This window comes from Lycorma delicatula, chromosome 2 (genome assembly GCF_047948215.1).
Source record: "Lycorma delicatula isolate Av1 chromosome 2, ASM4794821v1, whole genome shotgun sequence".
Taxonomy (NCBI): domain Eukaryota; kingdom Metazoa; phylum Arthropoda; class Insecta; order Hemiptera; family Fulgoridae; genus Lycorma; species Lycorma delicatula.
The window spans coordinates 149,245,158-149,257,408 of NC_134456.1; the positions used below are offsets into that span (position 1 = coordinate 149,245,158).

The 12,251-nt window shown below is 27.5% G+C and overlaps 1 protein-coding gene across 7 annotated transcripts in view; it reads left to right on the forward strand.

Annotated features, from left to right (window-relative positions):
* LOC142319313 (proton channel OtopLc-like) overlaps positions 1-12,251 on the forward strand; it is a 422,996-nt gene that overhangs the window by 367,573 nt on the left and 43,172 nt on the right. For 6 of the 7 annotated variants that reach the window (XM_075356452.1, XM_075356451.1, XM_075356448.1 and 3 more), the window contains 2 exons: positions 1,383-1,460; positions 11,395-11,584. In XM_075356452.1, the coding sequence (XP_075212567.1) occupies positions 1,383-1,460; positions 11,395-11,584 (268 nt within the window). The remainder of the gene's footprint in view (positions 1-1,382; positions 1,461-11,394; positions 11,585-12,251) is intronic. The other variant, XM_075356454.1, reaches the window with a different exon arrangement.

The following is a 12,251-nucleotide window of genomic DNA, read 5'->3' on the forward strand; positions in this document are numbered from 1 at the left end:
CTAATAATTATTATTATTTTACTTGTAGTTTTGGTAACTTCATTAGCAGAATAGTACCATCTCTTACTTTCATTTAGAAAGTTCTGGCATTTTTTCTGGTTGGTCTTGGCATTTTTCACACATTACAAAATTCATTTGTCATTATAAAAAAAAAATATATCTGGTATCTGTTATTGTTTATTTGCCATAAAATAAAATAAACCATTTTAAAATACTGCTCTTGGAAGTTAAAACTAACTTTTGTAAGTGTTTAATATTTCTGGATCATTACTTGTAGCCTGCATTTATTAAATTTAGTTGTTTTGTACTTTTCTTAATTTAATAGATTAAGACAGTTGTGATAGATGTTTTATTTGAGTCACTGTATATGATTCTCATTTTATATCCAGTCTTGCCTTGAAAACTGTTTTGTTGTAAACTTGTTTTATTTTAAAAGAAAGTAGAGTCTGTTTTATTACAGTTTAGAATAGCTAATCATCTAATGGCATTACTGTTTCACTAACTTTTTCTTTTTTCTTAGTATAATAAAATGAAATTATAATATTTCTGTTTTCATTTTGTTTCAATATTAAACTACACTACAGTAGGCTGGTGAGTCCTGTAATAATAAAGCTGTTTTTTTTTCTTCTTGGCCATTTCTGAGATGATATTATTAATTAAAAAAGAAAATTAAATATTTATTAGGAAAAAATTTAGATCACTTTTATAAAGGGTAAATAATCTCCGTGAAGAAACTTATAATTATTAAATTTAGCTTTTTTTAATATTTATAATTATTTAAGCTTCTTCTAAGGGATGTTGTTATGAAGTAATTTTATAGTGCTTAAAATTAAAAACAGATAAACTAAAAAATATATTCATAATATCTTTGGGTTCTAAGATTATTAATATTATATTATTTTAGTGAATTTAATTATTATAATTTTTAAATTAAACTTTTTTTTTTCACCATATGTAATGTATGACTTATGTGTTATTTAAATACAACTTGAAATGTTTTATTTTATTTTTTAATACTAGCACAGCTGCAGTAATAATTAGCAAGAATTGTGGCAATTTATTTTTATTTATTTCAAATGCTTTAGACTGAAATTTATATAGCAACATTTCACTGTCTGATATGTAGTTAAGTAGTATAGCTTTCATTAATTAAAATTAATTTTTTGTAGAATAAGGTATTAATTTTTATTGATTTTATTATTTTACATTGCACTGTTGTAATTTTATGGATTTTATTTTTTATATTTGTATTCAATGTTGCTTATATTTGCTTTTTTCATGGATAATTTTTTTCTGCTTTTTAATCACATTTTTGGTTAAGGAATGTGTTAAATATTATTTGCTGATGTTTGTTCAGTTCATTGCTTTTGTTTTGGTGCTAGAACGAGGGATATCCCCGTAAAATGAAGGACTTGATGCGAATGCAAGCAAAAGCTGCGAGTGATGCCGACTTATCGGGGGTGAGTCCTAGGAAGGTTTTTCTCCCTCCCTAATTAATCACTTTGTGTGAAGTTTTATGGGAAATAATTTCAGTCAGGATAAAGAATGTATATATTTTCTTTATTAAAAATTATAGTTTATATTTTTTCTCCTTTTATTGTTGCTTATTATCTGATGTAATCTCATGATCTATAATATTGTAATTTAATTATAATTTCCTATTGTAAATGAATTTAAAATTACAGAAAAATGAGTTGAAAATAAATGCTCTTATTTAGACTCTAAAATTTTATTTTATTTATTCATTAATTTTTTTAATAGTATTTCATCTTTTGTTCTTTGCTATGTATATAAAAGTTTTTGTTGTTCACAAACCACTAATTAGACTTATTAGTTTTTTGTAAATTAAATATTTAACTAATGAAAGAATCTTTTTTAGTAGCTCAGATAAATTAATTTTTTCAAATTTATGTTTGTCTTTTTTTTTGTATATAAACTTTTTCATTAAGATATAAGTCATAAATTAATTTTATACTCAAATTAACATTTCACAGCTTACATTCTGATTTGTGGATGGTAATAACTGTCCTCAACTCACAAAAGGATAGAAAGCAGACAATGTGATAAGCTTTTGCATGCAAAAAAAATGTTTGGTTTTAATTTTAGTACCTTGGGAACTATTGTATTATACAAGCAGTAATTAGAGCTGAATACCTGTAAGAAATCGCATTTATTTCTTCCAAGGGCAACATATGGTAAAACATGTTTTGTTTTACATGCTTGAGTCACCACATTTCTATACACTCCATATCTTGGTTGTCTTTTTTCTTCTACACTAATACTTGGAGATGCATAAAATTTCAAGCACTTAATGAAGATGTACTTGGCAAAGTTAATTTGGGCTGGGTTCCAGCCCAAATTTTGGGTTAAAGTGTAACATTTTTATCAAAATTCACGATTCAAAATTGTTTTTTTTTTTTTTTACATAAAACTGCATATTATCGATGTTACAATCACTTTTTGAAAAAGTAATTCATCATTGTTTATAATTTACTATTTTTAAATGCTTAAAACATGTTTTTCCTTCTGCAGAAAACATTTTTTTAAATGTAGAATTTTTCTATATTTCACAAATTTGTTTTAAAAAAACACATACAGTCTGTATAGATTTACAGAAAGTATTTCAAAATTGATTTTCTTTTATAAAAACAAATAAAAAAATGTAAACTTGTATTAGACAGTACAAAGCAAACAAACCCAGCTTTTACATCCTATATCCTTCTGCAAATTTTACCTTTTTTAAAACAAGATATTTTATATTATTAAATGAAAATAATGTTTTTATTCATGCCATTTGGGAGTGAATATTAATGTAAAACTATCAGTTTTTTTATGGCAAATAGAAAATTAGTTATAAATTACAAAAACAAATATCATTACTGTCTTCAGTAATTAGTGCTGATATTTTCACCTTGGTATCAGCTCCTTTATTAATGATGGTTTTCTTGAGTTGAGAAATCCCAAATGATACATAGCCAAAAGATTTGATTTGTGTTTTTTCATCTATGTATAAAAATACACAACAATATTCTAAATGAATAGATAAAATTCAAATCCAACATATATTTTGATCTCATTTAGAATACATTTTCCCAGTTTGACAAAATCAACATAATAATATCAGCTGCTACTAGGGTGGAATTGTTAAGCTATTCACTGAAAATGACTATAACAACTGAAATTTTTAATATGAGTTTTTAATGTTTCCCATTAATTGATTTTTTTGTGTAAAATACAAGTGATACAGGAACCGTTTCTGATTTTGGGTCAAAGTCTTAAAAACCTTCCTCACATAGACTTTACGGAATCCAATTTCCTATGTGTTAATAGGCATTTCCATTACTGTTACTCTCTTCCTATGCAATTTCATCAACCATAAGTTGCCAGTTATCTTCCATTAGGTCACAGGGACACAGATAATGAGATCATGCAAGATTTGTCCTTGAACACCTATTGAGATTTATTTTCTACAGCTTCATGTCCTCCTTTAAATTTGTTGGCCTAGTAGTAGATTTAGGTACACGACAATGTAGCTAACTATCAAATTTGCTTCAGGGAAAATTGGGTAATTACATAATTTGTAGAAAAGTTAGCATTCTTACTTTCTGTAGTAAGTTAATCAGGTTGAAAGGTTTGACTGCATTCCAGTTATTACTTTGCAAACATAATTTCTATCCTGATTACAATTTATGTTACTCCTAAGAACAAAAATGTATTTGATATCGTACTTTCTTTTCATACTTCTCTTCATTTAATAGAGATCAATACCTTTATCAACATAAATAAGTACAGGTAATATAAAATGTTAAGAAAACGTTTAATTCTGTTCTTCATTTTCAAAAAAAAAAGTTTGATTTCTCTGTTCAAAAATGTTCATCATTAATACCTATTTTATTGGTTGAAATATTAAGGTTGAACCTTTGTTCAACTTTTGATATATCAAAAAAAATTTCTTAATCTTAATTTTATTGTCCATCATAACTGGTTATTCATGCTAAAAATAGATGTTTTATTTATTTTTCCCATTGTTGTTTATTCAAAAATTATTATTAACATTATTTCCCACATTTTTATTAGGAAATAGTTAAATGCAACTGTGAAACTAATTTATTCTTTCTGGCTATTAAATGTTTACTTTTGATTCTCATCTCTGTTTCCGCTTGTTTAAATTCTTAATTCAGTACATGAATATTTTACAAAACTTCCTAGAAGCGTAGCATTCTTCATGATTTTTAGACTGTTGTTTTCAAGTTTGTATTACCAGGGTACATTTCAGTACTTTAGGCAAATGGATGCTTTATTTTTAACATAAGAGAAAAAGATGGTTTACACTTTTTTTTAGAGGATTAATTTTTAAAGCTGTCTATAAAATCAGATTCTTACAAATCAGATTCTGGAAAAATGTTTTACTCATTACACTATGAGAAGTGTTTCTTAACTATTATTCTTTGATAGATTATGGATATCAAATTAATTTTTATTTTACTGATTACAAAACCTGATTGAATTTATGATGGATATTTGAACATCCATTACATTATTTTATTGGTCATTTATTCAACTTATTAACAATAAAATTATCAAATTACTATTATTATTTTTGTTACCTATACCATTATTATGATAACACTCTGACAAACTTGATGGCCGAATGACAGCATTTTTGTTTTTCATCTAATAGGTTCTGCATTCGAATCCTACTCAGGCTTAGCATTTTTCATATACTACAAAAATTCATTTCTCATCAGCAAATTGAGCAGTTAGACTGTAGTTGCTTTAAAAAGGAAATAAATAAGTTTTTGTGGTTATTAATTAATTGTTGAACTACCAACATTTTATTATTCTGTAGTACAGTTCTCATCCAGATTGTCCTGGGTTTGAATATTGGCCATACTAGACATAGGAATGCAAATAATCTCAGCACTTTGAGGTTATTTGGTGAATTAATCATTTTAATAGAATGAAGATAAAAATACAGTAAAAAAATTGCTAAGCATCATCATTTTCCTTCTTTTTTGTTCTCTACATTTATATAAGTCCTCATGAACAATGATGATGTCTTCATTGAACAATATCTAAATAATTTGAAAATCCTCTCCTCAGCTAGGATCATTTTCTTATTTGTGTGTTTCTTTCATTGTATTTTTATTTTCTTAATATTTATTTTAGTTCTTAACATCAATTTATTCCATTATTTTCCTTTTTTTTCTCTTTTAATAAACATTCTATTTACTGACTGAAAATGTTTTTCCAATGAGTTTTTTCCTGTGTCAGAGTGTGTTTGCTTCCTAGGACTCTCATGTGTGCTGTTCATTCTTTCTAATCTTTTTTTTTTATTATTTATTTTACCTTTATTAAATGTTATTTGTGTTTTTTTTGTCAGTTGTTTGTATTTATGTTTGTGTGTATTTTTGTTGTTTTTATTGTCTTTTTTTTGTAATTATATGTGTAATAATGCATTTTAAAAATAAATTAATAGAATCAGTTACATGATAACATTTCTGTACGGGAATTGAAATTTTCTCTTGATATAATTTAAAAATACAATTTCATAATAAAATCTTATACATGTGTGTTGGAATTGAACTGACCCATTAACTCTATAAAAATTTCTGTCACATAATAATCCTAAGTGCTCTGCTTTTCTGTAGTGGCACTGTACATTTCTAATTTGTAATTCTAATTTCATCCATCTGCTATTCATTATTTATCCATTTATTATTTAAGTTCATCAATCTATTCATTCATCTTTAATTTAATGGATTATCTCAGTCCAGAGTCTTACAGATTTTAGTAGCCACACACAAACAGATCTTAGCTCTGATCACTAAGTGAAGTTGATTTTTTCTGACTTGAAATTCCTCAACTTATCTCTCCTCTTGATAGTAGGTCAATCAAATATAAACTAAACTTTTTTTAACATTTTTTAGTACAGAATAAAAATACTTATATAAATATTTTTTTATTTCTATGTAATTTCCCTGAGATTTCTACACATCCTTTCCCAGCATGAGGGGAGCTTGTTAGTCCTTTGTTCATAAAATGTTTGAGGATCTGTCACAAACCAATTGCACATGAACTCTATTTCACTGTCACTCTAATCAAAGGAAGGAACTGTTTTTGGGGCATTTGAAGGCGTGCCTCCTTTAAAAGAAGTCCCAAAAAAAAAGAAATCACTGAGGTGTGGAAATCTGCACTGTATGTGGGTGTTGTAAGGTTTTCCAGTAAAAAAAACGCCTATCTGTGATGGACTTATACTTATACTTAGTATTTCAGCCTTTCATCCAGGGACCCCGGATTTGAATACCGGTCCGGCATGGCATTTTTAATACACTACAAAATTCCATTTCCATATTCCCACATACAAGCATCTCTGTAAGCTTCTGTACTGAATTAATTCATCAAGCAAAAAAAAAACAGTCCAGTTTAACCTGAATGCTCTGACTATGTTAAGCTTAGTGATGTAAAGGAGAATCACATCTCTGATTGGCTGACAGCAACTTTTGTTCCTGTAGGCAGCTTTCACTTTGTCCAAGAGGTGGCAGCAGTTTGCAGCATTCACAGTGATATGTTCAGTGAGAAAATCAATGAGTAATATGCCTTTATTCCCAAAAGAAGGTTGCACGAGTTTTTTCAGTTTGTGGATGCTTTATGCCTTTTCAAAGCAAGGCTCTCAACTCCTGCACCACTCCTCACTCGCTGATTTAGACTTGGGATTGCAGTGGTGGATCTCTATCACATGTGACTATTCGATGAAAAAAATTACTTCTCTCTCATCAAAATTGATTCAGCAGCCCTTGGAAAATTTCCTGTCAGGTTTGTTTCTGATTTTTAATCAAAATTCTAGGAACCCACCTCGTATAAACTTTGCAAAACCCGATGTGTTCTGTGATAATAGAATGGGCATGCCCATGACTGATACTGATTCCCACTTCTGAAACAATTTCATCAACCATTAGGTGTTGATCGTCTTTTATGAGATCAAGGATACGCAGGTGACAAGGTCATCTGCCACCTTGTTCATGTTTGCTTATTGTTACTTATTTTCTAAAACTTTAAACTCGCCTTTAAATTTGCTGATCCATTCATAGACTAGGATATGTGACACAGTGTCATATTCCTAAACTGTGCACTCAGTGATGTGAATGCTGAGGCAGCTGGATTGTCCATCCCCTTCCCACATTTCCACCATCAATACCCCTTCGCACCAGCCCACTCATTTTCATACATGAACCATGAAAACAAGAATATGGTCTATATTTGGACTCTTGTAGTTTTTATGATTGTACTGAATGTTTAAATCTGATTATGAATTCTTCAATAATACTATCAATTACTGCATAAAGTCAGCTTTCAAAGTGTACTTGATTAATGTCATGACTTGTGTTCCCTAATGCATAATTTATTGATCAGATAATTGCATATCATAGAATTAATAAATCCCCACCTTTCCATTACACATAACATACAGAGTAACACTTAGTAACTAAGAGCTGCTAAGGTTATTAATCACATAGAATCAATAGCTATTTGGAATTATTGAATTAAAATACACCTGTAGTCTAAAATAATTACTATAAATTAAAATTATGTAAAATATTTATATCATAGAATTTTTATGTTCTTGTGGCAGTGCAAAGTAAGGGTGTTAACACAAGTACTTTGTTTCACTATCATCTGCTAAAAAAGGGATGTTAGAATTTGCTAGTGACCTGTTTTGAATGATATGATTTTTTTTAATAGAACTTTGTTTTGTAATTAGTATTTTTTTTTTTTTTTTGTTATAATCTGCCATTAAAAATACCACTGTTCTACATGTAACAACTAATCTAAAAACATGTTTCCTTTGTTGTTGTTAAATGTAGCAGCAAATTTAATTAATTTAAACAAAATAGATTTTTATTTTCTAATATATCTAATTTTTCATTTTTCAAGGGTAGAAAGTATTTGTTTTAATAAGCAATCTAAAGTATTCCAAAACTGGCATGATTGACTGTTGAATAAAGTCATCTGTCATAGCAGCACGTGTTTGCATACTATCCATCAGTAAGTTTAATCTCCTTATACAGCCATCAATCATTCATTGTGTTAAGTGATGGCAAATCAGTAATCAGTGAAACATGGACAGTCATTTATGCTCCCTCAATTGTGAGATGTGCAGTATAATACAGTTGTAGTGAAAGGATACTTTGATGAAAAGATCCATTAATAATTTTGCCATTTTCTGGTAACAATTCTATGAGTAAGAAACTGATACTGGAAATTTCATGTAGAATAAACAAATGCTCATTATTAGAGAAGGAAAAAGCAATACTCAGGTGTACCTGATGAACTTATTGAAAATGATCAAAAGATTGTATATGAATTTGTTTCATGACTTGTAAACTTTCAAACAAATTCCCTGCAAATTTTGCAAATTATTATCTGTTGGTTTATGGCTGGATTTCCATAAGTTCTGTTGAAAATTGTTTTGTGAAAGTAAAACAACTGAATGACATGTGCAAAATTGAAATAATAGCTTTCGGCTTTACAATACATGGTCACTATATTGAAATGTTAGATGAACATCTGTTCAAAATTATTTCTGGAGATAAGACATTTGTAGTCAGGTTTGTGAATGTAGAAAATAAGGAATAGTGATACTGGATTAATTCACTAACAAGCCAACAAAATTCAAAGAAACACTGTTGAAACAAAACATGGTTGTAGAAAAGTATTTTTCTACTATTTGGAATATTTTTTAACAAAATTTATGGAACCTTGAATCACAAGAACTTCAAAAGTTTAATGTGAAATGTTAAAGAAGGTTCAGAGGTTATCATTCTTCTGTATAACAAAGTGAGATCACACTGGTTTTACTTTGTCTAAGTGACAGTAAATAAAATAAGAATCATTACTCATTCAATTTGATTTTGAATAAGCAAAATGACAAAATCTAACAGTCCAAATACAGAATTAAAACTGTAATGGATGCTTATTATTAGGGTGGGCTACAAAAATGGAAAAAATTGAAAGGAGAAAAATGGAAACATAAAACTTGTTTAATTAATTTTATTTATATCAAGAAAAAAATGTTATTTAGAGACTTTCTTAAAAATCATTATATCTTTAAATTACCCTTCAAATGTTTCATTAAAAAATACTCTGACTCTTAAGTAAGCATTCTTGAAGCTTCTTTTTGGAATTTCTTAACTCTCTGTAACTTTTCTACCGTAATGTTTGTAATCTCTTCACTAATATAACTTTTAAGTTGGTCATTCTTATAGACCCAACCTCACAAAAAGTGACATGGACTTAGTCTGTAGTTCACACGAGCCACAGAATGTTTCCATTTCTCAAGATAGTATGATTCCCAAATAACTGTTACACTGAAGCAATAATAGAGATGTGAGCAATGTGTGCTGTTGCACCATTTTGTTGAAACCAAGTTGATCCGTCCAATTACCTTAACTGATAATTGAATACTTTTTAATCTTATTGACATTTTGAGATTAAAGTGACAAATTGACATGCTGGTGTTATAATATGGTGCCATTGAATAGATTGTTAATTTAATTCAGGAAGAAATAAACCTTTGGACATGTTCAGCTGTTCCTGTCTATTTAGCAACTACAAAACTCTGATTGAAATTTAAATTTGGTTCAGCTTATCAAATTAATTTAATATTTTTATAATATTCATTACCAGATGTCACAGACAACCACAAACATGTCATAAAATATTATACTGTTATAATGAATATATGTATTTATTATAATAAGCCCCTTTTAAAAGACTTAATATTTTTGTGTGTCTTTTTGAAAGTAAAAGTATAAAAACAAACTTTTTTGTAGTTTTGTAGTTAGCAGTTTTTTTTTTGTATTTATAAATCAAACTGCTCTTGTCCAGTAAAATAAAATTATAATTCAACATTGACTTTAAGTTTGATGCGGCTGAGATGATTTTTCAGGTCTTTCATGTTACTGAATTTGTTAATTATCCATCAAAGAGCATTTATTGAGAGCATAAGAGACTAAATGACTGTTCATAATTTAAATAGTTGAAATTTTGAACAAGTAATTTATTTCTACTTTCCAAATAAAAATATGGAACTATTGCTTAATATGGTTATTGGTGTCAAAAAATGAGAATTATAAAAATCCTATTTCTTTTGCTTAAAAAAAGAAAAAGTTAATAAAACGCTTTTTAAAGTGGTGTTTTAATGGGTCCAAAATTTGTGCATAATGCATGTCATTGATTCTTCTGATTTTTTAGAACCGTCCTGTTGATTTTATCTGATTCATTTACTATAATTTATTAAGGATTTTAATAAATGGGATTAATGCAAATCATTAAGTCATTTAAAATAGTTTGTTTATTAACCTTAAATTCACAGTTAGAAGAAAAAAAAATTTGTTTTGAATTATCCTGAATTCCTTGTATCTTTTCTTACCTTGCTTTATAGAAAAAATGCTGTTCCATGTTATTAAAGTTACATCTTAACAAATTAACTAATTATTTTTAAAATTCAGCAGGTAGAAATAGAAAAATATACCTACAAAATAATTTTTTTCTTAAGCCCCATTTCTTTAAGTTGCTCAGATTTGTGGAAGTTTAATAATTTTTTAATAAGTCTGTTAAAAATGTTTTATTTATTGACTATGAATAATCTGTCTTTCATACTATATTTTAAAAGTAAATAAGTAAGTGAGCCAGTATGGAAATTGTTCTATAGATTATTTATTTATTTTAACATTTTTTTAAGAAAAATTAATTTTCCTAACTTAATTTTAGTTTATTTTCTCATTATCTTAAGAAGTATGAATAATTTTAAGAATAAAAAAAAAAAATATATATATTAAAAATATTTATTAATTAAGAAGTAAAATTAAACTCTGTATAATAATTTGATTTTAATGTAGTAGCTGATCTACTGCTGTAGTTAGTAAGGTCTCAGATGATGCCAGTGAAACACTACACAGAAAAAAGAAAATAAATAAATATAATCTAACCAAACTTAACCTACGAAGTGAGCATAAGTTAAGTTTGATTAGATTATATTTATAATTTTATTTATTTATTTTCTTTGATGCATTTCACTGGCACCATCTAAGAACTAACTACAGTGGTAGATTGCCTAATACATTAATACCATTAATTTATATGTAGGTTAACTGAGATCTGATAATTTTAATTTTTGACTATTTTTATGGTTCTGTAAAAAAATGTTCATAATTTATGAAATTAATTCTTCTTGTAGAAATTGTAGAAATAGACCTTTATAAGTTTTTTTCTTATAATTATTTAATTATTAATTTTATTTTAATAATTTATTTTTGTTATTTAGAATCGTATAACGCTAAAATTGGTTTTTTATAAAAAAATAATGATAAAATAAATACATTTGTTTTTCAGCAAGGAATGATGGGAACTCTTCGAAAGGGTAAGTCTGGAGCGGAAAGTCCTACACAAGAGAAGACTAGGGCTGCAGCAGAATCTGTAGAACAACTGGAAGCGGGTCCTATGCCATCAACACCACGTAAACGTAAAACTTCTCAGAATACTCATAGCCATGGCAGTTTCTTCCTACGTGTTGGAGCCATTGGTACTCTTAATATGTTTTTAATTATTATTATATTATGAAGTTATTTTACTGTTCATCATTAGTGTAAATGATTTTATTTAGTATTATTAATGGTTATAGAAAATAAAAAGTTTTAATTTTTTTAAATTTATTTTACCATTTTGAGGGTTCAAAGACTGAAACCAGCATCTCAATCGCTCATTTCTTTGAATGTATTATACAAATTAATTTCATTTTAATTTCCAAGAGCTGCTTTAATTTTTACTGACTATTCAAATTTTCAAATGTTCAATGCTGGGTTTCCACACTCAGGAACTGGAAATAATCAATATGAGCTAGCTAAATTCATTAAATAGTGGATAAGGAATAAGTCCAAGTTGTTGCAAGCATTATTTAGACTTTTCCAGAGGATTAGTGGTAATTGCTGTACAATATTAATTTTCGATCATGTTGTGTTATTTTCTTTGTTTATTACATCTACTTTTAAACATCATGAAATAGATTTATTTTCATTTATTTCTAATTATACTGAGGTGTTAAATAGATGCAAATATATTTATGATAGTACATCTCTTTTTAATGTATTTATATCAAAACAGATATTATTAGAATTTATATTACCCATCAAAAAAAGATTACTTGATTTTTTGTTTTAATCACTAATGGAAGCTTATTGATACAAAATTAA